Source organism: Schistocerca cancellata, chromosome 8 (genome assembly GCF_023864275.1).
Source record: "Schistocerca cancellata isolate TAMUIC-IGC-003103 chromosome 8, iqSchCanc2.1, whole genome shotgun sequence".
NCBI classification, from domain to species: Eukaryota; Metazoa; Arthropoda; class Insecta; order Orthoptera; family Acrididae; genus Schistocerca; species Schistocerca cancellata.
Genome location: NC_064633.1, coordinates 21,577,480 through 21,604,560, shown reverse-complemented (window position 1 = coordinate 21,604,560; position 27,081 = coordinate 21,577,480). Strand labels below are relative to the sequence as shown.

Below are 27,081 nucleotides of genomic sequence, written 5' to 3'. Positions count from 1 at the left end.
ACTTTGTCTTATATCACCTATGACGCAGTACTGAACTTGAGGGGACTGCTAAGTCGTTTTAGTGAAGAATACTGCGACAATCTTTGATGGAGACACCGTACTGTCAATTTGATTCGAAGGTGTCGCGGTAGCCTATCTGTGCTTCTAAAATTTTGTCGCTTCTTTTACTGGACCTTTGAAACTAAATTTTTAAGAAACATATTTTCGGGTCCGGTAACTGAGGACGAGGAAAGTGCGACTCAGTTCTGCTATCGAAATATCAATATTAGACAGTAGAAAACGACAATAGAATAAACAGAAAAAAACAACGCATTTGATTTCGTAATTTTTCATCATTGAAAGAAAAGAAATGTTCTACAAGTAATACTCCTCGAAACCCTTTCTTTCAAAAAACTCTTTTCTGAAAACTGTTACAATTAGTATATTCAGGGAAGACCTTCAGCGTTTTTTGAAAGTCGATTCTTTGTTGTGGCTCCCGAATTTATCCTATTATAATTTGATGTGTTTCCTGTAATGAGAAAGATAGTTAGCAATGATTGAACAGTTCTATGATACCTGTGTGTAAAGAAATGTTCTCTGCGTAGTAACTTAAAGAGGGAGAGATGATGAGATATAATTCTCACGCACTGAGAAGTAGTTCACGCAGGAATGATTTATTTCCTGAATCATCAGTACGCATCTCGTGGGACACCCTTAGACGTCTCGTGGCAGAAAGAATAGGAAACATTAAATTAAGAAACAATCATTACAACGACCTAAATTCTAAATAAAGGCAACGTCGTGTAGTGTAAATAAACAGTTATCACACATCTCGTATCTCTCAGAATACCTTTTCACCATATATCACGACAGCTGTGACTTCACGTATCAGTGCTTGAAACACGGAGGAGTTAATACAGTTCAGAAGTGAGCTCACCAATCAGGAATTCCAACGTATGTCAGAAGTGATTCATGCGTTTTGGTGTCCTAGGGAATAAACACACACCTATTTCCAGTCCCGCCACACTATCGACTGTTGTAGTGTTTGACAGAAAAATTAGGAAGAAGAATTTATTGCGCAAATATGAAAGTCGGTGTAGTGGGCTGTTGGCGCGAAAAATTTCAAGAATCGCAATAGCAAGTATTAGATCCACCGTCTACATCTACATGAGTACCCTGCAAATCACACTTAAGTGCCTTGCAGAGGGTGCATCGAATCACCTTCACAATCATTTTCTGTTGTTCCACTCTCGAACAGCGGACGGTAAAAACGAACACCTATATCTGTCCGTGCGAGCTCTGATTTCCCTTATTTTATTATGATGATCGTTTCTCCCTATGTCGATCGGCGTCAATAAGATATTTTCGCATTCGGAAGAGAAAGCTGGTGATTGAAATTTCGTGAGAAGATTCCGCCGCAGTGAAAAACGCCTTTGTTTTAATGATGTCCGTCCCAAATCCTGTGTCATGTCTATGACACACTGCCCCCTATTTTGCGATAATACGAAACGTGCTGCTCTTCTTAGAACTTTCTCCGTGTACCCCGTTAATACTATCTGGTAAGGATACCAGATCGCGCAGCAGTATTCCAAAAGAGTGCAGACAAGAGTAGTGTAGGCAATCACTTTAGTAGATCTGTTACATTTTGTAAGTGTTTTGCCAATAAAACGGAGTTTTTAGTTTGGCTTTCCCACAACATTTTCTATGTGTTATTTGCAATTTAAATTGTTCGTAATTGTATTCCCTAGGTATTTAGTTGAATTTACAGCCTTCAGATTAGACTGATTTATCATGTAACCGAAGTTTAACGGATTGTTTTTAACACTCATATGATTACCCTCACACTTTTCATTATTTAGAATCAGCTGCCAATTTTTGAACGATTTAAATATCTTTCTTAAATCGTTTTTCAATTTGTTGTGATGTTCTAATGAGTTTACTAGACGATAAACGACTGCATCATCTGTAAATAACCAAAGACGGATGCTCAGGTTGCCTCCTAAATCGCTTATATATAAATAAGGAACAGCAGAGGGCCTGTAACGCTAACTTGAGAAACGCCAGAAATCACGAATGCAGTCAAATAAGTAAGACGATATTCCACAAGCACGCAATTTCACTGCGTGACACTCGTGTGGTGCAGTGTCAAAAGCCTTTTGGAAATATAGAAATACGGAATCAATTTGATATCCCTTGCCAATAGCACTGAACAATTCGTGTGAGTAAAGAGCTTGTTGTGTTTCACAAGAACGGTGTTTTCTATATCCGTGCTGAGTGTGTGTCAAGAGCCGCGCCGGATTAGCCGAGCGGTCTCAGCAGCTGCAGTCGTGGACTGTGCGGCTGGTGCCGGCGGAGAATAATTTAGGTTAAGTAGTGTGTAAGCTTAGGGACTGATGACCTTAGCAGTTAAGTCCCATAAGATTTCACAAACATTTTGTGTGTGTCAATAGACGTTTTCTTCGAGGTAATTCATAATCTTCGAACACAATATATGTTCCAAAATCCCACTGCATATCGACGTTAATGATATGGGGCTGTAATGTTCTTGAATACTGGTGGGCCTGTGCAGCTTTCCAATCTTTGGGTACGGATCTTTCGTCGAGCGAGCGGTTGTATATGGTTGTCAAGTATGGAGATATTGCATCAGCATACTCTGACAGTAACTAATTGGTATACAGTCTGGACCAGAAGACTTGCTTTTATTAAGTGATTTTAATTGTGGGGAAGGCTAACCAAAGGCTGCGTTTTATTGGCAGGACACTTAGAAAATGTAACAGGTCTACTAAGGAGACTGCCTACACTACGCTTGTCCGTCCTCTTTTAGAATACTGCTGCGCGGCGTGGGATCCTTACCAGATAGGACTGACTGAATTCAAAGAAAGGCAGCGCGTTTTGTATTATCGCGAAGTATGGGAGAGACTGTCACAGAAATGATACAGGATTTGGGCTGGAAATCATTAAAAGAAAGGCGTTTTTCGTTGCGACGGAAACTTCTCACGAAATTCCAATCACCAACTTTCTCCTCCGAATGCGAAAATATTTTGTTGACACCGATCTACATAGGGCGGAACGATCACCACGATAAAATAAGGGAAATCAGAGCTCATACAGAAGGATATAGGTGTTCATTCTTTCCGCGCGCTATATGAGATTGGAATAATAGAGTATTGTGCAGGTGGTTCGATGAACCCTCTGCCAGGCACTTGAATGTGATTTGCAGAGTATCCATGTAGATGTAGATGTAAGTTGCTTCACTACTCTGAGGGTGTACTTATTTCATACCGTCAATGCCCCCATCCCTAGTGATACGTCTAACATCATTTGGAAGCGTCCGCTGGAGTGCACAGTTTCTGTCTGCTTCGACGGCTGCAGTGTATTGAACATTATCTGTGCCTCCCTTACGCCCTGTGAACACGCGCGCCTCGTCCCTCTGTTGCAGGCGTGGAGAGGGAGTTCTCGTGCGGCCGGCTGTTCTACCGCACCTTCCACCTGGACGAGCACCGCCACGCCCTCTACGTGGGCGCCATGTGAGTAACCAGTAACAAAAGCGCAACTAACGCGTCCAGCACTGCAACTCATACTAGCTGCTGCACTGGGGTATGTACAGTCTCTTTGCACTGTGCGAATGTGGGATTCATTTGCCTGCAGAGACCGGAAACGGTAACTAAGTCTGCAGGCTGAAACTGAACATTTCCGAAGTGTTTCAGCAGTATTTTCTGAGTCTCAGTATTAATAAACTACCAGTACGACTACTCGGTCCCATTTGAAGGTTGCTTATCTAACGGCTACCAGGCCAACAAAAAGTCGATTTTCAGTATTTCATACAGTTAGTTCGGGTTTGAAAATTTAAAGTACTGTTATACTCTTACTCATCATAAGGCATAACTTAGAGTTAAAGGCTCAACGCAGTAAGTCAAGAGTATTTAAGTTAGGAATTGGGTATTAGACTAACTCACAGTTTCCAGAGTAACCAGATCATATTCGTGCAGACCATATTAGAGAATGAGACTACTAAAAATTTACCTGTCTCAGTTACACTTTCAGTTGCGTGAAACTGCTTGACGCTTTTCCATATTACATCGTTTCCAAATGCAAAAAGGAGTATGTTGATGATATAAATAATTAATGGTCACATTAATGCCACAATGAATCTGCTAACGTTTATGGAGAAATCTTACAAAATAAAAAAATAAAAATAAAAAAAGATTTTCATGTTGAAATACTGTTTATATGTTACTGACATAAGGGTGCATCGTGCCTTGTCACCTGCTGTGAAGCACCACAGGCAAGTGCAGGGTAATCGTAACGCTACGTGGTCTCAACTCAAGACAGTAACGAGATGGTTCTAGTGTAGTAATATGTCTACCAGTTGCCTATACACTTGTGTATAGAAATTCTAAAAATTTAAAAAGTGACTGAAATAGCAGTAGGACTACTAAACTGTGTGAATTAAATTTATCCTCTAAGCAACTGCATAATAAAAGAACCAAGAGGAGTTACATCTCTAACCTATAGCCGGCTATACTTACTGAGGCAAAATACAGTTGCATGTTAACTTTTTCCAATTTTTAAAGTTTCCGTTCACTAGTGTATAGGCAACTGGTAGACACGTTACTACGTAGCGCCTTTCTTTGACCAGCTTAGGACCATGTAGCATTACAATCAATTTGCCCTTGGCTGTGGCTGTTGGCACCAGATCAGGACCCTCCAGGGGGCTTGCCGCTCTTTGGTGGGTTTGTGCTTGGCTACCACGGGATCCCAGACTTTGCAGCATCCTTTCCCTTCCGTGCTGCACGTGCGGAAAGCCATCAATATACCCCACAAAGTGTTATGGGCGTTAAAGTCGCCCAGTAAGAGAAAACGTGGTGCCAGTTGGGCTATGAGCTCAGCCAATACATGCTGTGGGATATCAACATCCAGTGGAAGATAGAGACAGCAGACAATAACAGCCTGAGGCACACTTCTCATTATTTAGAATCAGTTGCCAATTTTCGCTTCCTTAACTCTCTTTACAGCCAGTGTGTACCTCTTGAAACACCTTTAGAGGCTGTCGCTGTTCAGGTTTGGTTGCCACTGGTGCCTTCATCTTGGCCTTCGTGGGTGATAAGGTCAAGGTGATGGTCTACCGTTGTGACGTCAAGCCCTATATCTCACCCCCGCAGCGGCAACCTGATTATCTCTCGGACCCTGTTGAATGCGCCGAACGAAATGAACACCTTAGCACTCTAAATTGGCGCGCAGCTCGTCATCAGACTGCAAAAGGAAGTCCCTGTGGAATATAGGACACTGGACAACCTGTCACATGCGAGTAATGCCTGTGACTGGGCAGAGGATGCTGTTTCTATGAAAACTGCCCCAGAGCGCGTTTTGGACAAGCCCTCCACCTTCCCAAACATGTCCTCTAAATGCTCTACAAAGAACTGAGGCTTCATTGTCATGAAAGACTCCCCATCAGCTCTCATACATACTAGGTACTGGATCGAATAAGCTCCACTGTCATCCTTGGCCTGTCATTCCTCCCATGGTGTGGCGAGGGAGGGAAACGATCTGGGGTCATACTTATGAACATAGAACTGCACCCTCATACGCTTAGAGACTGCTGGCGGTTGACCACCAGCAAGAGAAAATGTGCCACACTTCATTGCATGTTATCCGCCCTGATGCCACCCATTCCGACATAGGGCTCTCCCTAACGGCGCCACCCGGCCGCAGCAAGGGCCACCTGGCTGCGTGGTCATTGCCAGGAGTCACGATACTCCAGTGAGATTGGCATCTACGCCTTGGCGTACGTGGGGAGTTAACGGCACAGGCATCAGCAGCGCGATACCTGTGTTGTCAGGGGGCTGCAACCAACAGGGTTCATGGCGGCTGAAATATTATTGTATCTCATTGCTACCTATCACAACCCCTCGGAGAGCATTAAAGATAAACACCAGTCCTAATTGTCCAATTGTAAAGTGACCTGCTTCCAAATTACATACAAAAATAACCACTATTTCAGTATACATATAATTCGAAAACGATGTTTTGCTGATTAACATTCTTCTTATGTGAGAAACATAATATAAATGTGAAATTAATGCTGTAACTAATCGAAAGAAATGTAGCACATGGTCAAGATGTACCAGTAAACCTATCAGTGTAAAATTACAACAGCAAATTAAATAGAACATATAAATAAAGCACGTTAATTGAATCTCCGATATCTGTTAGCACTAAAATTCAGGCATTAGTTTATTTGTTATAAACAAATTTAGAAATGTAATTGTTACCTGTAACATAATTAGTCGGAAAATATTATATTAACTCGTAACTAAGTTGAAAATAGGTTCATCTTGTTCAGCACTGAGATTGTAAATTTTTAGCAGTGTGTATCTCATATTCGGTTTAACTTTTAATTGTGATTTTACATCAAATTGTAATTTTCTTGTTTGTAATTGTTAACAAAAGTATAAATAGAGGTCACGCAGGCGCCTTGGGGCACTGGTTTTTTCGCTAGGGTTGTGAGCAAATGTATTGTAGGGAACTCTGTGTCGTTTGATGTCAACTTTGGGTACATGTGATGTAACGGATACAGTTCACCAGGCTCGGACACCAGAGTCCTGGAAATATTTTGGTATTAAAACTGCTCTGTACTTTGGAATTTATTTGGGAGTCTTCCGCAGTCATTTTTATAGGCTGCACAGCGACGAGACATGAATCCAGGAAGTTCACAAAACCCCGAGAACTAAACAACTCTCAATGTTGGTAGAATTGACGTGTAAACAACAGCGCATCGACTGAGCATTTCGCTCAAAACATTTGCAACGCGGAGGTGGGAAATTATAAACATCTCACGGCCCCACCACAACGGACTGGCTGTCGTGTTGGATATCAGGTGCAAAGAAGTCCATGGTCGTCGTCGGCGCAGAAAGCGGCACTGCATAGTGCTTGGCGGAAACTGTACCCAGGACTGTATCCTCGCCTCAGAGATGAAGAATGAGCTGGACTGCAATGCGGCGACGAGAAAGTGGGCTAAAGATCTCAACGCACTATGGGCACGATGCACCATGTAAGGCACCCTTCCCCATTTGGCTCGCTCTTCAGGAAAATTTGGAAATATGAAGGCCAAACCCTACAGGGGACCATCACATAAGGGCCGAAACGTGTGAGACTCCTTTTAGTCGCCTCTTACGATAGGTAGGAAGACCGCAGGCATGTTCTACCCGGGAGGGGGGGGGGATGCCTTGGGATTTAATGGGAATGTTTCACATTGCCTGTCGGTGACATGAGAACAGTCTCACCACTGCTTGTCGTTCCCTTTTCGTTTCCTTGTTTCACTTCTCCTCTAGTTCCTTTGCTTCAGTGTTTGAGTTCCTCTTTTTCTTCTTCCTCCCATTGTACTCCTGGATGCCAGACCATGCGTCTGACGTGTAACAGGTGATGGGATAACTCGTAATTCCCAGCCTCGGGTTTACAGGTAGGGTTCGCACGTACCCCCTGGTACAGGCCAGGCCTAGGTAGGGGTGATTGCCTGAGCTGCTACGTTCCCAAAATTGCCGATTTGTCAGTCTGTCAGCTGTTACAGAACTGTGACCTGAGGTGTGAACACTCACCTAAGGTGGGTGTGCCCCATTGTGAAGGGGCCCCCAGTTGGAAGGAGCGCGCCATTGGAGACACTGGCAATGAAGGGGGATCTCCTCACAATGAGCCAATCATCTTCACAAACGTTGTTGTTGTGTTCTTCAGTCCCGAGACTGGTTTGATGCAGCTCTTCATGCTACTCTATCCTGAGCAAGCCTGTTCATCTCCCAGTACCTACTGCTACCTACATCCTTCTGAATCTGTTTAGTGTACTCATCTCTTGGTCTCCCTCTACGATTTTTACCCTCCACGCTGCCCTCCAATACTAAATTGGTGATCCCTTGATGCCTCAGAATATGCCCTACCAAACGAACCCTTCTTCTGGTCAAGTTGTGCCACAAACTTCTCTTCTCTCCAATTCTGTTCAATACCTCCTCATTAGTTATGTGATCTACCCATCTAATCTTCACAATTAACGTTTACGAAACGTGAACGGAATGAGTCTCAAAGACCGTTCCAGCTGCACCACAGTTCCCCATGGTCTCATGTTCTGAAGACAGTCAGTCCTTCACAACGGTAAATCCGTTTATTATTCAGAAAGGTGTTGATGCTATTGCTGGCCCCGTGAAATCCTGCTTTCCTTTATGGAATGGCACTTTGGCTTTGGAGACAAATTCTGATTCTCTAGTACAACAACTGCTTGCGATCTCGCCCTATCCTGTTCGTGTCGAGGCTCATAGAACTCTGAAGCTGCTCGACGGTCTGACCGAGGCCGAAATCCAATCTTACCTCTGTGATCAGAGTGTCATTGCCGTCCTTTGGTACTCACCTGCACTCTTTTTCTCACCTTTGATAGAGTGATGCCTCCGTCCAAGATCAAAGTAGGGTATGAAATTATCACAGTCCGACTGTACATTCCAAACCCGATGCTCTGCTACCAGTGTCATCGTTTTAACCACACTAGAACGTCTTGTCGACACCCGGCCAACTGTGTAACCTGCGGTAGGGATGCGCATGAGGGCAACTGTCCACCTTTTTCTCCCCGTTGTATCAATTGCATTGGCGGCCATACCCCCTCAGGGCTGTCCTTTGTATCTTGATGAATGGGCTGTCCAGGAGATCCGAGTAAAGGAAAAAGTGCCTTTCCTAGTCACTCGCAAGTTATTGGCTAGTCGAAAACCCTGTGTTTCCCTGGCAGGTAGTTATAGATCTCTTCTTGTTAACCCCCGCTCCATGAAGGACCGGGCCACACAGACATGTGACCTCAAATTCAGCTCTAAAGGTGTGAAATCACCCAGTGTCATGGTAGCATCGCCATCCCCTCGTCCAGCTGTGCAACAAGCCACCAAACTCTGGCCTCATGGGGCGAAGTCAGCAGCTACACAACCGACAGACCCGAAAGAACAGAAGGAATACTCCCTTGGAGGATTCCTACGCCCTTCAGGCAAAACAACACCCGAGTCTTTCTCTGCTATCAGGAAAGGCTCGAAGAATTCCACCAAAGGCAAATAGTCTTCTCTTTTGCCGACACGAAGATCCTCTTCGATGGTGTTGCCATGTAATAGTTTAACCCAGCTGGCCTCTGCGTCGGCGGCGCGCACAATCAGCCGTTTTTCTGCGTTGGACTCCACAGACCGACAGAAGCAGGCCAATGCTTCTGTGGACCTCATGGAGTAGGATCCTCCTACTTCTGAGCCTTGTAACAGTGAGTCTTCGCTGGCTGCCACACGGCAGCTGCTGAGGTTACACCTCTTAATTACGCTACGTTTGGTCCCACAAAGAGGATTTACAGCTGCTTTTAGCATCGCAGCGTCCCCTTGTACTCTGACTTCAGGAAACAAAATTGCATCCTCACGACCGCTTTGAGCTTTCACATTTCTTCCCATTTCGTTTTGACTTCTCCCATAAGGTCGGCATTCCATCTCATGGGGGCGTGATGCTGCTCATATGGGATGGTGTCCAAAGTCAACCCATCTCCCTAACTATCCATTGCAGTTCCCGTTTTCCTTCCTCACCTGACTTTTTCCCTCTGTACCATTTACGTCCCTCCATCATTCGATGTCACCTCATCAGACTTCCTTCAGATTATTGGGCAGCTACCTCCCCCATTTCTGCTACTCGGTGACTTGAATGGGAATCATCCCCTTTTCAGTTCTCACAGAACACGTCAGAGAGATGCAGCCTTGGCTGATCTTAATCAAGTCAACCTCTTCTGCCTTATTACTGGGGCACTCACATTCCTTTCTGACTCCTCGCACACCTTATCCCATTTGGACCTATCCTTCTGCACTGGCAAGCTTGCCATCGTCTTGAGTGGTCCGTTCTTTTTGACACATACTCGAGCGGCCAGCTCCCGTGTGCTATCCGTTTGCTGACCCCTACCTCACCTATGTGCACACCCAAATGGCAACTTACTAAGGCTGACTGGCGGCTTTACTCCTCCTTGGCGACAAGATTTCCCCAATTGCGATGACCAGGTGGAATATCTCACTAACGTTATCCTTGCTGCTGCAGAACGTTCCATTCCTCTCACTTCCTCTTTACCACGACGTGTCCCAGTCCCTTGGTGGACTCAGGCATGCCACGACGCAATTTGCGCGCAGAGACTTGCTCTCCACGTTTTGAACTGTCGTTCTACGGTGGCAAACTGCATTCAGTATAAACAGATGCGTGCAAATTGTCGCCCTGTTCTTCGGGATAGCAAAAAAGCTAGTTCTGTTAACGGTTCCATCCCTTCCTCTGCCGTGTGGACAAACCACCGACGGCTCTCTAGGACAAAGGTCCATCACCACTTTCCGGCCTGACAGCAGCAGACGAAGTCATCGTGGACCCTATTGCTATCTTGAACACCTTGGGCCACAGTTTTGCGGAAATTTCGAGCTCTTCCCCTGCCTTCCTTCATCGGAAACGAGCGGAGATTCTCCGAATCGTGAGTCGTACAATGCGGCCTTCACTATAAGGGAGCTAGATCATACTCTCAATTCATCCCAATCCTCCGCTCCAGGGCCAGACGATGTCCACATTCAGATGTTGCTGCACCTTTCTCTTCGGGGAAGCACTTTCTACTTAATACGCACAACCGCATTTGGGCAGAGGGCACATTTCTCTCAAACGTGTAAATCAAAAACTATTTGAAAGATTTATAACTGTCTGTAACAGTCTATGCACCGTTTCTGATGGAGATGTATGAGACCGGTCCCTCTGAATTGCGAGTGAGACGAACATTGCTGATTTCCAGGATTCTTCGACATGCTTAAACAGATTCATGGAATTATACCAGATACGAAGTAGCAAATTCAAGATATTTGCTTCAACTAAACGTGTTGAGGAGATGTCATTAACAGGCTATAGAGAAATTCGTAGCTGACGTGAAGTCGAAACTTATTGTTATCCCTCAAAATGCTGTGTATAAAATCAGTCAATCAGATTTCATGAAAAAACTACTTACAAAGCAGAGTCGCTTGCGAAGCCGATGAATGCCATGACACATTCGTATACGACGATGGCAGCGATACGTATGAATTGATTACTGTTTCCGCGGATTTATAGCCGTCTGTAGGCTCGTCAAGGGAATGTAGGACCAAAAACGTAAAAATACTGTTCAATTTTAAAAATCTGGTAATTTGCAAAAATTGTAAAGAATAATTCGAGTATTATTTTCGAGACATTTTCTTACCAGCTACAGCCTTTTATTGCTTTTATTAGACTCTTGGCCTGGACGACCTGTGTCTTCATCAGGACGACGAAAAGATAGTAAAATTCATATTCCAGCCAAAACATTTTGTATGATTCAGCCTCTCCTTAAAGACATTTTTTTACAGCGTAAAGTATTTTTCTGAAAATATTCGGACGATATGATATCAAATACCTCATTGTCATTTGTTTTATCAGAGGAGCAGTATTGTTAAACTTCAGTCACTCGTGCATTGTCAGTTTGCGTCACTACGTTTCAAGAATCTGATCAAGCATAATAAATGAAAAGCACCCGTTTGCTTTTGTTCTACAATATTACTTTTATTGTTAACCGGTTTTCGGCTTACAAGGCCATCTTCAGACATTTACTGAGTATTATCACCAAAGATGTAACAATGTTTGCAAACAACATTGGAAGAGAAGTAACACGTCTAGACTGAAGTAGAAACATACAGTAAGTGACATGTTTGACAGTGTGGTGGGATGCAATGAAAAAGTAAAAATTGAATAGTACATAAATAACAGTGGAGTAGACAGGAAAATCTCTAACGCAAAATAGGAATAGCATGCCTGCATAACAGTTTCTATTGATAAACAAAACAAATAAAATGAAATAAATGTAGTACTAGACAAGGTTACATCAGGAGGTATGAAACATGGAGAGTGATAACCAAACCAATTAAAAGAAGGGGCTATTATCAATTTGACTACAGAATACATAAGGAACTTAAGCAATATCAATAAGATAAACAGAAATAAATAATTGCATGAAAATGGAGACGTTTGAGGGAACCTACAGTAAATGCAATCTTTGAACATGTGGTGGTACTCCATATTGACATTAGTATTACAATCAAAACAGTGGCTGTGCAACAGTTTATATTAAATAAATGAACAAAGTAAAATATGAACAATAGATGGAAAACTACAAGGGGCGTTAAACATGGACAGTAATACAAGCACCAGTTAAAAGAAAACCTTAACTATGGAAACTACAGTCTATATGGAATACAAAGACAACTTCAACAAAGCAAAAGAACTTAATGAATACAGGAGAATGGGAATATGTTGGAAGAGACAGCGTGGGAAGTAATGAACAACAGAGATGATTATATGAAGTTTCCAATTAAAAGAAGAGACAATTATCAATTTGACTACAGAATACATAAGGAACTTAAGTTTTGGTTATCATTCTCCATGTTTCATATCTCCTGATGTAGCCTTCTCTAGTACTAATTTTATTTTATTTTATTAGTTTTGTTTATTAATAGAAACTGTTATGTAGGCATTCCATTCCTATTTTGCGTTAAAGGTTTTCCTGTCTACTCCATTGTTATTTATGTACTGTTCAATTTTTACTTTTTCATTGCATTACACCACACTGTCAAACATGTCACTTACTGTATGTTTGTACTTCAGTCTAGACGTGTTACCTCTCTTCCAATGTTGTTTGCAAACATTGTAACTTGTCTGGTGATAATACTCAGTAAATGTCTGAAGATGTCCTTGTAAGCCGAAAACCGGTTAACAATAAAAGTAATGTTGTAGAACAAAAGCGAACTGGTACATTTCATTTATTATAATGTTGTTCTACCAAGAACCGACGGAAGATTCTGTTAACCTGATCAAGCGTATGTGGTATGCAGAAAAACAGCCACGACCATTTCTTACTCCGTCACGATTCTGTGGGAAAAAAAAACCTAGTAGTTACTATGAAGTGCCTGAATGCATCAATTTTTATTTTATCAGATACGCCTAGTACAAGGAAACGTTTGTTTTCAACATCTAATAGACACTTATGACGAGTACAGGGATTAAAGAAGGTACTATTTGTTAGTAAAATATACATTATTCAAGAATTTTAATACGAACTACGCAACAGGAAGTGTTATAAAATATGTCATATCAAAAAATTAAAATGTCTTGTGGAAGTCGTCTGTAATGTAACAACACGAACTGCCTCTATTTGCCCTCATCTGATAATCGCTTGTGTACCAATTACATTTGCAACAGTCTACCCGTCGATATGAAGTGCAAGTTATTCAAAAAGTTCGTGATTTGATACATTTTTGGTACGGTTTAAGGGTGTGTGCACTTTGGAGAACGTAGCACCGCGTAGTGGTGCGACGTTTTCTTGTCACAGCGGCGTCTGCTTGTTCACACATTCACCCGTTACAGAAAGGCTGTACAGACCGTTGTTATAAGCGGTTCTTCGAGGGACAAAAATGGGGAATTTTAACATTTTTAAAAATACTTGCTAAAATTTGACGGATGATATCGTTCTGTATATTCTTCTCGTACGTACAATTTGAGGGTAGGTTCCGACATGTCAGACATTATCATATCCTTGTCAGTTTGGCTCGATACCCACAAGGCTTAGCCGGGATTAGTGGCCGAGCGGTTCTAGGCACTTCAGTCTGGAACCACGCGACCGTTACGGTCGCAGGTTCGAATCCTGCCCCGGCCATGGATGTGTGTGATGTCTTTAGGTTAGTTAGGTTTAAGTAGTTCTAAGTTCTAGGGGACTGATGACCTCAGATGTTAAGTCCCATAGTGCTTGAGCCATTTGAACCATTTGAAGCATCGGGCTTAGAGCCACTCTTGCCGACAAATGTGTCAACTGCATGTTCCACATTTCACAACCTGTACACCCCCTACACACCTAAAATGTATTCTTCGTGTTAAACTGTATAAACAGGGTAAGTCAAATTTTGCTATATCCTGTTTTTGTTTCTGCGGAGCACTTTCTTGTATAACGCATAACATCAATCAGATTAGGCATGAAGAAAGAACTAAACTCTGCCCGAACAGGCCATCAAGGTCCAACGGTAGCGGCCGGCCGCCGAGTCATCCTTAAGCACAGGCGTCACGTGATGGGGATAAAGAAGGGCATGTGGTCAGCACACCGCTCTCCGGGCCGTTTTGTCAGTTGGTGAGACCGGAGCCGGTACTTCTGAATCAAGTATCTCCTCAGTTTCACCTCACAAGGGCTGAGTGCACCCCACTTGCCAACATTGCTAGGCAGACAGGATGGCCACCCATCCAAGTGCTAGCTCAGCCCGACAGCGCTTAACCTCCGTGATCTGATGGAAAACGGTGTTACCACTGCGGCAAAGCCGTTGGCGATTAGGCATGAAATTCGCCGTAATTATGCAAACATCCATCCTAGTCATCGTGTTATTCTCTTTACGCTCTTACTGAAGCATGTATTACTCTCTATTACGGACAAAATACTTGTTTATCCGTGATTCCATTATTATGATGAATATTTACTATCGATTTTAATAGTACTTGAGTTGCAGTTGAATATGCATAACTATTTGAATGTTATTTACACAATTTACCTGCTAAAAACAGTTTGTAATTGCAATCTCGGATACAGTTGGAAGCGATATGTTTGCTCGAAATTGTCTGCGTTATGTGATGAATTCTGCACAGGAAATTGTCTCCGTTATGCGATGAATTCTGCACAGTAAACGATGTTTATTTTCGTATCCGGAGAATATTTTCGCTTACATTGTGCGTTAGTACAGAAGGCATCAGTTCTCCTTAACTACAAAAATTCTGAGATGTAAACGTACAAGGATATAAGCAGTAAAGTTATGGTAGTACTTCATAAGTTTTTAGTAATTACTCGAATCAGAAACAGACACAGTTTTCTGAATAACGAAATGAAAACTTACAACAATAATAAAGTTGAACGTGGCTTAATTGCTAATTCCGTCGGAGGACAATAGTGATGGTTGCAAAGCGATATGAGGTGGAACAAGCATGTGGTAACCGTGAAAGGGCAGGCGAATGGTCGGCTTCGGTTTATTGGGAGAATTTTAGGAAAGAGTGGTTCACCTGTAAAGTGGACCGCATATACCTGGTGCAACCTGTTCTCGAGTACTTGGTCGAGTGTTTCGGATTCGTACCAGGTCGGACTGAAGGAAAACATCGAATGCAGAGGCGGGCGGCTAGATTTGTTGCTAGTAGGTTCAAACAACACGTAAGTGTTACGGAGATGCTTCGGGAACTCAAATGGGAATCACTGGAAGGATGGCGAAATTCTTTTCGAGAAACACTGTCGAGAAAATTTAGAGAACCGACATTTGAAGGTGGCTGCCGATCGATTCTACTACCGGCAACACATATTGGGTGCAAGGATCACGAAGATTAGATACGAGAAGCAAGGGCTCTTACTGAGGCGTACAGACAGTCGTTTTGCGAGTGAATTCAAATCAAATGGTTCAAATGGCTTTAAGCACTATGGGACTTAACGTCTGAGGTCATCAGTCCCCTAGAACTTAGAACTACTTAAACCTAACTAACCTAAGGACATCACACACATCCATGCCCGAGGCAGGAGAACCTGCGACCGTAGCAGCAGCGCCGTTCCGGACTGAAGCACCTAGAAGCGCTCGGCCACAGCGGCCGGCTTTGCGAGTCGAACAGGAAAGGAAATGACAAGTAGAGCTGTAGGGTACGCTTCGGTGGCTTGCGGAGTATCTGTGTAAATGTAGATGTCGATGTCATAGGTTTGTGATATCTTCCAATTTACCTTGAAGCGAAGGCGTAAATTCTGACAGATGGACTGGAACCTAGAAGTCTACGCTACTTAAATTCTGGCGTTGAAAATGATGAAATGTTATCCTCTCTCTCTCCAGTCTAAAGTTGGTAGAAGAAGGAGAAAATGTTAGGACGAAAGAGGTAGTTTGTTGTCATCTACAAGGTTGAAGACGCCCGTTTTCTCATATTCTAGGTGAATGTGAAGATTCCAGCTTTCGGCGCTCTGAGCAGTAGACACATGGGCTGGTTGGTAAGATCGTCAGAGCCTCTGAAGTACGCCTGGGTCCTGGGATTCTTCAGCGTGTAGCAAAGTCGACGGTGCGCCGCTGTACACCCTGTCGCGATCACGGCGATCGGCTTTTCCAATATTAATTTTAAGGGAACAGTTCTGCATTTGTGATGCAATGTTCTTTACATTGTCTGTACGGACTGAACACCCCGTGATAAAGATGGACATATTTCGTTCGAGAACAGTTGCAGTAATAGGTGTGTGTTTTGTTTGTTGTAACAAACAGAATAAATCATATTACATTACCACTCTTAACGAACCACCGGAGATCACTAGGTCTTAATATCAACGCCAGTAACTACACCGTCGTTCCTCCCTCAAACCTAGATTCTTTAATGACTCTACTCCCACGCATACAACAGCTTAAAATATCTGAGCAATTTACAAATGACTTAAGCGAATCTAGTTTTCTGCTCATCTCAGTCTTTATGACATATTTCTTGAAGTATGTGTCATACAGTGATACAATTTTGCAGGTAACTAGGGTGGTATATGTGGATAGTATTCGCAAAACGTGTTGTGAATAGAGTTAGCAGTAAAGATGTAATAAATTGAAACGTCACACATGATGCTGAAACTTTACTGCATGAACAGCAAAAATGTAGTGATTTTTTTCCTTTCATTATTTTTCGGGGAGCTGTCGAGGAGAAACAGGTCCAAAACGGTTTGAAATTTTGTGCAATTTGTTGGAAGTCACTAAGTATTCTTATGATAATCTACAAAATGAAGTATAAAACGTCTTGGCCATCTTGCACTTGAAACTGCACCTGTCTCGAACACACTTTTTATTATATGATATTGCGTTACACGTTTCGATACTACATCATTTTCAAAGGTTAAAATGAGTGTATACATGGTATCATAAATAAATGATGGCTACATTAATGTTACAATGAATGAAATTATGGAGAAATCTTTTCAAATTTAAAAAAAATTTAAAAAATCTTCATGTTAAAATGTTGTTTGCGATACTGATATATGGCCAAATCGTGCCTCCTCATACGTTTTTTTTTTTTTTTTTTTTTGTTTTTAGGGCGCAAAAGCATCTGGGGTCATACCCGCTCACGTCAAAACTATAATAATAATTTAGTAATCCTTATTAAAATGTGCTCAAGATTTTTACGCCGTTTCGTGCAGGCGTCAGAGCGTGCTGAAAAGTAATGCCACCGAATTTTTAATCTGAAAACTGTCAAAATGTTTTAAATAAAATAAACGTTATTAACATTGTACACCTTTATTCTTAATGTCTTCAAATTTATTTTCTCAACATAGTCAGCCTGGCACATTCCTCCCAGCGAGGGCAAAGTTTGTTGATACCATCACCGTGGAAAATTTGACTTTGTTGACGGAGCCACAACCTCATGTCCGCTTGTACCATTTCATCAGTATCAAAGTGAGATGCTCCAAGGTGTTCTCCTGTATGGAGGATGATCGATGACAGCGCACACAAGGCGACGGACTGTTGCACATGTCGTATCACTAATGTGTCTCCTAGCAATGCTGAAGAAGAGGGAGCTCTGCGTGTTGACGAATTCTTCGTAATTGAAACTTGCTAACAGCATGATGTTTCTCACGCGGCGACGTACTTACGTTACACATCGCTATGTTCCACGCTGTAATTCGGAGTCCTCTTGCGACAGAGTGATGCAAATATCTGAACATGAGAAACAGAGAAATAGAATGTTAATAAAGTTAGTTTTACTTAAAAACCTGTAAGAGTTTTCAAATAAGAAATTCGGAGACATTACTTTTTAGCACGCCCTCGTAAAATAAATTTGAACGGCTAAGTAGGTTAATGCCACGATTATTATTGTATACTAGTACAATAGTCAGGCATTGCTTTCCGAGAAAAATTCTTTGATGTACCATTTGTAATATGTGGTTCTATTTTCGCAAAATATCAATAACGTGTGATGAAGCATGTGTGTATGTAACTTGAAATATTTACACACCTGGAAGGTAATTTCAAGTCTTACTTATTACATTGCGGTGAACCTAAAAAGCAAAAGAATTTGTGTACCAACGTAGAGTTCAATCATAAAAAATGCTTTTGTATAATGAATTGTATTCAGACACTGTTTGTCAATTTTCATAAATATTTGTCACAAAGCCATCTCCGTATGTGCAACTGCTGTCATTGTACACTTCGTCCTAATGGTAACACACTGACGATTGCTGACTATCCATCCTATCTTGAAAGTCTTAGACGGCTTGATGCCCAAGTAAGTTATGGTAACATGCTGAAGAAGAGTAAATGCAACATGAGCTGCGTGCATATATCTGCGTGAAACTGTACACATTAGTTACCAGCGTCGGTACGGCGGTCGCGCTGTCTTCCAGACGTATAATTGATATTACTTCTGTTAGGCTTGGTTCAGGGTATAGAATACATAAGTTATTACTTTCATTTTGCCGATGGGTAGCGCTGTGATTCAGCGCAGAATCCGGCGCGTAAACGATACCGTCCCCGGTGCAAGACAAATGGCCCGTAATACCTTCGCGGCAATAACCAATACCATCATATTGCACGGCAATGCGTTCTCCGTTGTTGGCTATAGTGCCCGAAGGGGTCCGTAGGTGTGACATTCTCGAAGGCGGCGTTCCAGCGACCATCTACAATGATTTAGGCAGCCCGCGGGAGGTCAAATTTAGTACGGCTGAGCGGAAGTATGAAGCACTCACTACTCGAGCCCAGTCTCTGAACAGTGACGTCATATCGATCGCTGAGACCTGACCCGGTTTCGTATCTTGTCCCAGTATTAGTTTCAGCCTCTCAGTAACGCATTTACTTTGTATTCTGGAGCTTACCTGCGCCTTGCCACAGTGTCGTTTATATCTAAACTAAAATTAAGAGAACATCCAAGAAATGCACAAGGTCCATCGACGAGCGCGTGGGATGCAACACTCTTCACTGGAATGGGTTTTTTTTTTGTCTCCTGATGTTGTAGTAAGTTCAATGTTTTCTCTGGTTTTGTCGACTGTTATGCTGTCAAGACAAGAGGAGATGTTGAGTCATATGCTGATTTACCAAAAACTTTACTACCAATTTCAAACATATGATAGGTACAATAGGCAATTACATCTCTATCATTAAAACTTTCAAGACCAGGTACACTAGAAACTCCGCTACCACCTCTTACTAGGGCAACGGTGAACCATCAATTTCCATGTGACAAAGTGTCGTTTATATCTAAACTAAAATTAAGAGAACATCCAAGAAATACACAAGGTTTTGTAGACTGTTGTGCGGGTGCGACGATACCTCCGATAGGGCATTCCAGTGAAGAGTGTTGCAGCCCACGCCCTCGTCGATGGACCTTGTGTATTTTTTGGATGTTCTCTTAATTTTAGTTTGGATATAAACGACACATTCTCACATGGAAATGGATGGTTCACCGTTGCCATAATAAGAGGTGGTAGCGGAGTTTCTAGTGTACCTGGTCTTGAAAGTTTTAATGATAGAGATGCAATTGCTTATCGTACCTATCATCTAGTGTGTATTTATTTGGGTTAAAGGTAAATGTGTATGTGAATATGTAAAATTTGTAGCAGATTGTACTGTATATTTCCATAAATAATGATCTGTAGCGTCAGCCACTAACCGGACAAGGGTACATCTAGAACCGGAGGCTCAAGGATGCAACAGTTTTGTTATGTAAACACTCTTACCACTTGGCGTTGGCGGCGCGCCAGCGGGGACGCGCACACCTACATCTACTAGTGTGCACGTCCGGGATAACGTTCCGCTGGCCACTGCGAAAACTCGAAGTGCTTATCTTAGGTCAAAGTTCTTCCACACTATATAAGCGAGCGCTCTCGCGCTACGCTCAGTCTGTGTCTTGCTGCTGCACAGGCAACTGCATTGAACGCCGCCAACCCCACCTTAGCCTCAAAGCGGATACGGCACCATGTTTACGTGATTATCAAACGAGATGTAAGGAACGGTGGTAGGAAGGGCAGTACGCAATTTTAAAAAAATAAAGAAAGAACGACGATTGATGATTGTTTTGGTTCTGATGTCGATACCCTTGCTAAAGATCGATATTAGCTGCTCATTTCCAATTGCTGCGCCACTGGTGACGTGTTAGAAGGTCGTGGACGTTACAGTTGCAGGACACGGCTGTGGAATTGCAACCAAACTGGAAACATTTTTGAGATGTTGAAGTTGTGGCCAGTGGTGAACGGTGAAAGCCGATGTGCATCGGGCCCTATGGCTGTTGGCAGTCGGGTTGGGATCCCACTGCTGTCCGGGTTATCTCCAGACACGTTTTCGCAGGTCATGGGGCATCATAGAATCTCGTTGCCTGCAGTAGAATTGTCTTCAGTGATGAGTCCTGCTTCGAACTGAGCTCGTGTGACCAGCGAGGACGTGTCTGGAGACATCCCGGAAAGCAGTGGGATTCCAAACCGACTGTCATCCGCCATACGGCCCACCAACCAGCAGTGGTGGTCTGGAGTGCCGTTTCATTACGTAGCAGAACGCCTTTGGTTTTAACCCGCAGTAACCTTACAGCACGATGGTAGGTCGACAATATTCTGTGCTCCATAGTGTTGCCCCTCATGAAAAGCCATTCCAGGCTTACACTTCAGCAACATGATGCCCGTCTGCACACAGCGGGAGTTTCTACTACTTATCTTCGTCCTCGCCAGACCCTACCGTGGCCAGCAAGGTCGACAGATCGACAACGCTTGGAGTATTAGGGACAGGACCCTCCAACCAGCTCAGGATTTTGACAATCTAACGCATCAATTGTACAGAATTCGGCATTATATCCCACAGGAAGACATCCAGTAACTACTCTACTATAGCCTCGTAATACTAAAGTGTTCACTTTCGGAATGGAAAACAATATTTCGTCAAATTACAACAGTTAACTATAGCTACCTTTTCCATTATTGTTATTTCTTTATCACATCCATTAGGACTAGTGGCAGCACGATATTACCCTTCAGGCGAAAGCATTTATGAAACATGTAAAAACAGTTTCCTAAAAAATTTGAAGTTACGAATTACATGTATGTACGTTGAAAGTCGTAAATAAAATATTGATGAGTTTTAAAATACAGAAAATCGACGATATTTATGCAAAAGGACGACTTCACTTCTGTAGACTCAGTCACAGGAACTCAGAAATGACAAGTAGAGGTCTGTTGTCGAAAAGACATGGAATGGAGACGTTGGAGAGGAATACCCAGAAGCGTTTGCGAAGGGAAGGAGAAAAAGTTGGGGGTTGGGGACTGACAGGAGCCGTGACATGGGCAGAGAGAGATGTGTTCTGTTAGGGCTGGAAAGTTGAATAGATCTCTGGGCCGATTTCGTGATCAGGTAGGGAGACGTGGAATGGGATTTAGGAAAGAGTTTGGGATGTGTAAAGAATGGTAGCTACAAGATTGGAGAATTGTGTTGGCAGCAGCAGGGCAGAGTGCGAAGGTTAGACATTGGTATGTCAAGATTCCAGCAAGTGTAGGAAACCTGAAGACGTTCAGCGCGTGTGACCAGACAAATTTAAAAGTTCTTCTCCTTGTAAGCTTATTAGAGTTAAAAAATTTTTTCAACCGCATCGATATACTTGGAAAAATACATGGTACACATTGTACTACCTTACAAATATATTTATTCACAACTGGTTTCGATCATTGATTATCTTTGCGGTACTGGCACTAAAATGGAGACAAAGTGAAAAATATGAATATTAACACAAATTGCATTTTCATGAGAATTATTAATCGGAAAAATTAAGTGTACTTACAAAAAATATCTTGACATCTTTAAATGTCATATTGATACTTAACTATGAAAGACTCCATAGATGACTTGCAAATGTCGGAAGAAGACACTTCACGTCATAATACCAGAAAAAATTGAAAACGTGAAACCATGTAACATCAGTAAGTATACCGCACCATTGCTCAAGCACAACACCATTAGGTTAACACACAAGTGTTGATCATAGAGGCTACAAGCCAAAATCAGTGAACAATGTCAAAGATCAAAGTCAAAGAACAAGTTACAAAATATACATACAGTATGATACAGTTACAAAGAGATACACTTCCACTAAAATTACGTTAAAGAAATACAATAAAAGCAGCTACTCCGCCGTACCCGTCGCAAGCCCGGGGCCTCATCTTCCAAGCGATGAGGAAGGAGGAGAGGGAGGAGTAAAAGAAACGGGGTTCAGCCGGCCCCGCTGATAACACCCTGTAAGAAACCCCGTCCAGGGTACAGGTGACAGTTGATCAACAGCCTCCAAGGCGGATGGAGATGGTTGATACAATCTCAACGGTAAGGATGGCGGAAGAATCACAAGGGGAAGGTTGGTCTCCATAGCCTGGGAAAGCAACCAGTCTAAGGGAGTAAACCCTGAAAGCAAATCTACCGGGGCTTACAACCTCGGTAGCAACATGATTAGGTCGTAACAATTCTAATCCACTCAACAACATTTTGAACGAAAGCATGGAGGACAAATTTACGGATATAATTACCCCAGGTGGTACTCAATCCACTGTCACCTCGGACGACGTTAGTGGACCTTTGGGATCTGGGGATGAGTCGGAGCATCCTGAAACCTCTAGAAACAAGATACGGCATAAACAATGCAACGACTTCGCCACGATGAACGTCAACTCCTCGCTCAAGATGGGTAAGTTGAAGCATCTGACAGACACTTTGACACAACACAAGATTCTTGTCACAGAGGTACAAGAGACGCGGTATACAGGTGAACATGCCTTTGAATCTCAGGGTTATCTAATCTTCAAGGGCAAAATGGGATGTAGGAAGATGAAGAACGTGCCTCACTGGGAACTGGAATCACTGTCAATAAAAAAAAATACTTGATTCAGTTATCGACTTCCATTCATCTAACAGTCGAGTGTCTGTATTAACATTTCGATGGTCCAATAAGGTCTACACCATTTTGAATGCACATTTACCTATTAAACAGGACAACAACAAAAACCCCGAAGGCACAGACCAATTTTGGGAACAGCTCGAGGACACTATCGGCAAGATCCCAGAGTGGAATACAGTCATACTATCGGGTGATTTTATCGCCCAGTTAGGGAAAGAGCGGAAGTATAAATATATAGTAGGGGAATACCCAGCTCACATGCGCACTAACTGAAATGGAGAACGACTTGTGGGACTCTTTAAAGCATTTAAACTAGTATTGAAATCGACGGCCTTGAAGCATCTACCAAGAAAACAGAAGACATGGACTTCACCCAATAAACTCCTAAGATAATGTGGCCATATCAAGAAAGTCCTGTAGAGAAGTCCAGAATGTGAGAGCCTTAAGAGGGGCGAACCTGGACTCACACCACTATCTCTCAAAAATAAAGTTCCGATTTCTACCTAGGAGTAGAAGAAACTCTCAAACTCACAAACTTAGCAAGTCTGACTTGGAAAAACTAAAAACCTGCAACAAGCTTACAGAGTGAATGCAAACACTATACCATGATTGCATCAACTGGGACCAACGTTGGGACAAATTAGTAAAAGCTGCAACAGATGTCGCCCTACTAAAGAAACAGAAGAAACACGAGTGGTGGACAAGTACTTACGACCAAGCGATCACAAAGAGACAAGCAGCTTGGCTAAGATGGAGCACACAGAAGTCCGAAACAAATAAGGAGAAGTTCATAGAATAGCGACGACTAACTGCCAAAACCATCAGGCAGGTTAAACGTCAGTACACTCCAGGACCAATTGACTCAATTGGATGCAGATTTCAAGAAGAACAACACTAGAAACTTTTACCAAACTTTCAAGAGAAACCTTAGAAGCTGTGCCCCACCCAGATTACACTTCATTGGACCAGATGAAAACATAGCCTACAATGACAACGACAACTGCCGCAGACTGGCCAGATATTTTGAGAATCTCCTCAACTGTGAGTCCCCTAAAACCTTCTTTATCTATCAAGACAGTCCCAGAAAACCAAACTCTCACCATCCAACAGAAGAAGAAGTGAAAAACATCATTCAGTCCCTGAAGAATAACAAAGCACAAGGAGAAGACGCTATAGTTGCAGAGCTATGGAAGCAGGATGGAGACAAAGCAATCATCAAGTTGACCGAGATCCTATGGAACATTCTGGATACTGAGAAGTTACCAGATGACTGGACATTTCCTCCGATCCACCCCTTACACAAGAAGGGTGATTTGACTGACATCAACAATTATAGAGAGATGTCATTGCTACCAGTCACCTATAAGATATTATCTAAGGCATTATCGAACAGAGCCGAATCTCAACTGGATCCAAAACTTGGGGATTGTCAGGGTGTTTTTAGAAAGGGACGTTCTTGTGCTGAATAGATCCTTAACTTGAAGTCAGTATTATGTCAAATTAAACTAGCGAATAAACAGTACTTGGTTACTTTCTTTGATTTCAAGAAAGAATACGATTCAGTCGACAGACATACTCCTGTGAGAGTTTAGCAGGAAATGGACCTGGACCAGAAAACCCACGGTCTTATCGAAAAGACCCTGCGTAACACTAGATCACAAGTAAAGTTCAGGAGAACTCCTCCAGAAACCTTTGAGATAAAGACAACCTTTGACAGGGAGATGGACTTTCACTTCTTCTCGTTACTGTGTACTGGATAAGGTGATCAAAGAGTGGCGAAATGAAATGGAAATACAAAATATACCGAGCAGTATTTATCTGGGACACAAACAGAAGGGACTCGTAGTAGACTATTAAGCTTTCGCAGATGATCTGGAACTTATATCAAGCTCAGTGGAAGTAGCAGTAAAGCAGCTCAATATGCCCTCCAGGCTACCAAGGTAGGACTTCAACTGTCACTAGGAAAGACAAAATACGTCACCAACATCAGTGATACTCTCAGTGAACTACAGTTGGAACAAGGTGAAATTGAAAAAGTTGACAGATTCAAGTATCTAGGAGAATGGTTAGAACCTTATCTATCAGATGGAACAGCACTAACAACTCGGATTAGTAAGTTACAATTAGAATATCGATTAACCAAGAACACCTATAATAAGAAATGGCTATCTCGCAATTCCAAACTAAAACACTACCAAACAGTTATCCGCCCTGAAGCCCTATATACCTCAGAATTCTTCAGTCTGAACAGAAAAGGCTTGACAGATAAACTAGAGATTCAGGAGAGGAAGATCCTGAGAAAAATTCTGGGACCGGTCAAAACAGGTGGTGAGTACAGAAGACCGTCAAACCAGGAGCTGTACAATCATATCAAAGAAAATCACAGATCTAGCCAGGAAGAGACATCTCGCTTTCTACGGACATATCACAACGATGGACCAAACAAGACTGACTAACCGACTTCACAACTCATGGAAGAGCAGGAAGACCGTGACACAATGGCTGACCGAAGTCAAGAAAGACATCCACGAACTGAACATAACTGAAAGTGACATTAGAAACCGAGCACTTCTCAGAAGGATACTAAAAGAAAAGAGGTTTCAGGACAGAACACCCCGTAAAAAGATCGGCGCCCTTTGGACAAAGAAGAGAAGGGAGAAACAACCCAGAGAACGCGGGATCACTGGGCGAACATCAAGTCCCTGTCCAGGCTGAAAAGTTGAATATCGTGGTCCTTAGCTGGCCCAGTCGAAAGAAGAAGAAGAAAAGCAGATACAAATGTATATTTTTCCCTTTTTTATGTTTTGCGTTTAATTTTGTTATTTTATTCTATTTTTCTTTTTCACTTCACTTCAATACAAAATTATTTTAAACAAAAGCCACTCTGATGTGGATTCGAAGTTTGAGTTGTTTGCTGCTGCCAGTTTGAAAGATTCATGGTAGTTGAAGAGCCTCCTATAATTTTTTTCAACATCACATGCTTATGTACAGTTTCATATGATGTAGGTCTACATAAATGGTCAGTTTGTCTGTAGCGTGTGCCATTGTAGCATCATGTGACATTGCAATAGCATCATGTGACTGTTGTATTGTGTACAATGGCACATGACTGTGTATATTTTTCTTTTTAGTGCATGTGCATCTCTCTGTGAATGTACTTTTGTGTGCACATATTCTGTAACTTGTTCTTTGACTTTGGCATGTAGCCTCTTTGATCAACACTTGTGTGTTAATCTGCTATATGTTCTTGTGCGTGAGCAATGGTGCGGTGCACTTACTGGTGTTAGATGGTTTCATGTTTTCAATGTTTTCTGTTTTCCTAATCCGGTATTATAGAGTCAATTACGATTTTCTGACGTTTGCAAGTCATCTATTGTGTCTTTTCTGGTTAAATAGCATGTATGACATGTGAAGCTGTCACAATATTTTTCGTAAGTACACTTAAGTTTTCCGACTATTAATTGTCATGAAAATGAAATTTGTGTTGATATTCACAGTTATCACTTTGTTTCCATTTTTTTACCAGCGTCGTGAAGATGATTAATGATCGAAACCGGTTGTGGTTAAATTACAGCACAGAACGCTAAAAATGTGTGTGTGTGTGTGTGTGTGTGTGTGTGTGTGTGTGTGTGTGTGTGTGTGTGCGTGTGTGTGAATAATTAGTAAACAAAGTTTTTTGACGGCTATAACAACATAATCCACGTGACAGAGTAATGAAAGAGTAAATACCATTTCAAATAATATAGCTAGCGAGTTTGTTGAAAGTTACAGAATGATACGAAATCAGTGACGCTAGCTAAAACAGGAACGAGTACTGAGTAACAAGTCTGGAGCACACACTGTTGAACAACTACGTTTCCAATACAAATAACAATCCAACATAGGACTATGTTTATAGTGTGTCCATAGGATTTATTGAAATTCAAATGTTTAGGAGCATACTCCATAGTGTGCAGGTGGAAAAAGGAAGGCCGCACCGTACACTTTTCCCTATGTTCTCCATTGAAAATACGAGTTGTGATAGGCATGATTGGACTACATTATGTATTTTCATGGATCATTTGTCGATATTCTTTGTTCCTTGCACAACGAAAGAATGATATAACATTGTCAAGTGTTCTTGTATTGTTATCAGTTAGTGTACCACACGAA

The 27,081-nt window shown here is 42.2% G+C and overlaps 1 protein-coding gene across 1 annotated transcript in view; it reads left to right on the top strand.

Moving 5' to 3' along the window:
- Positions 1-27,081, top strand: part of LOC126094991 (semaphorin-2A-like) — a 1,391,554-nt gene that overhangs the window by 504,741 nt on the left and 859,732 nt on the right. The window contains exon 2 of the mRNA XM_049909645.1: positions 3,419-3,506. Within this exon, the coding sequence (XP_049765602.1) occupies positions 3,419-3,506 (88 nt within the window). The remainder of the gene's footprint in view (positions 1-3,418; positions 3,507-27,081) is intronic.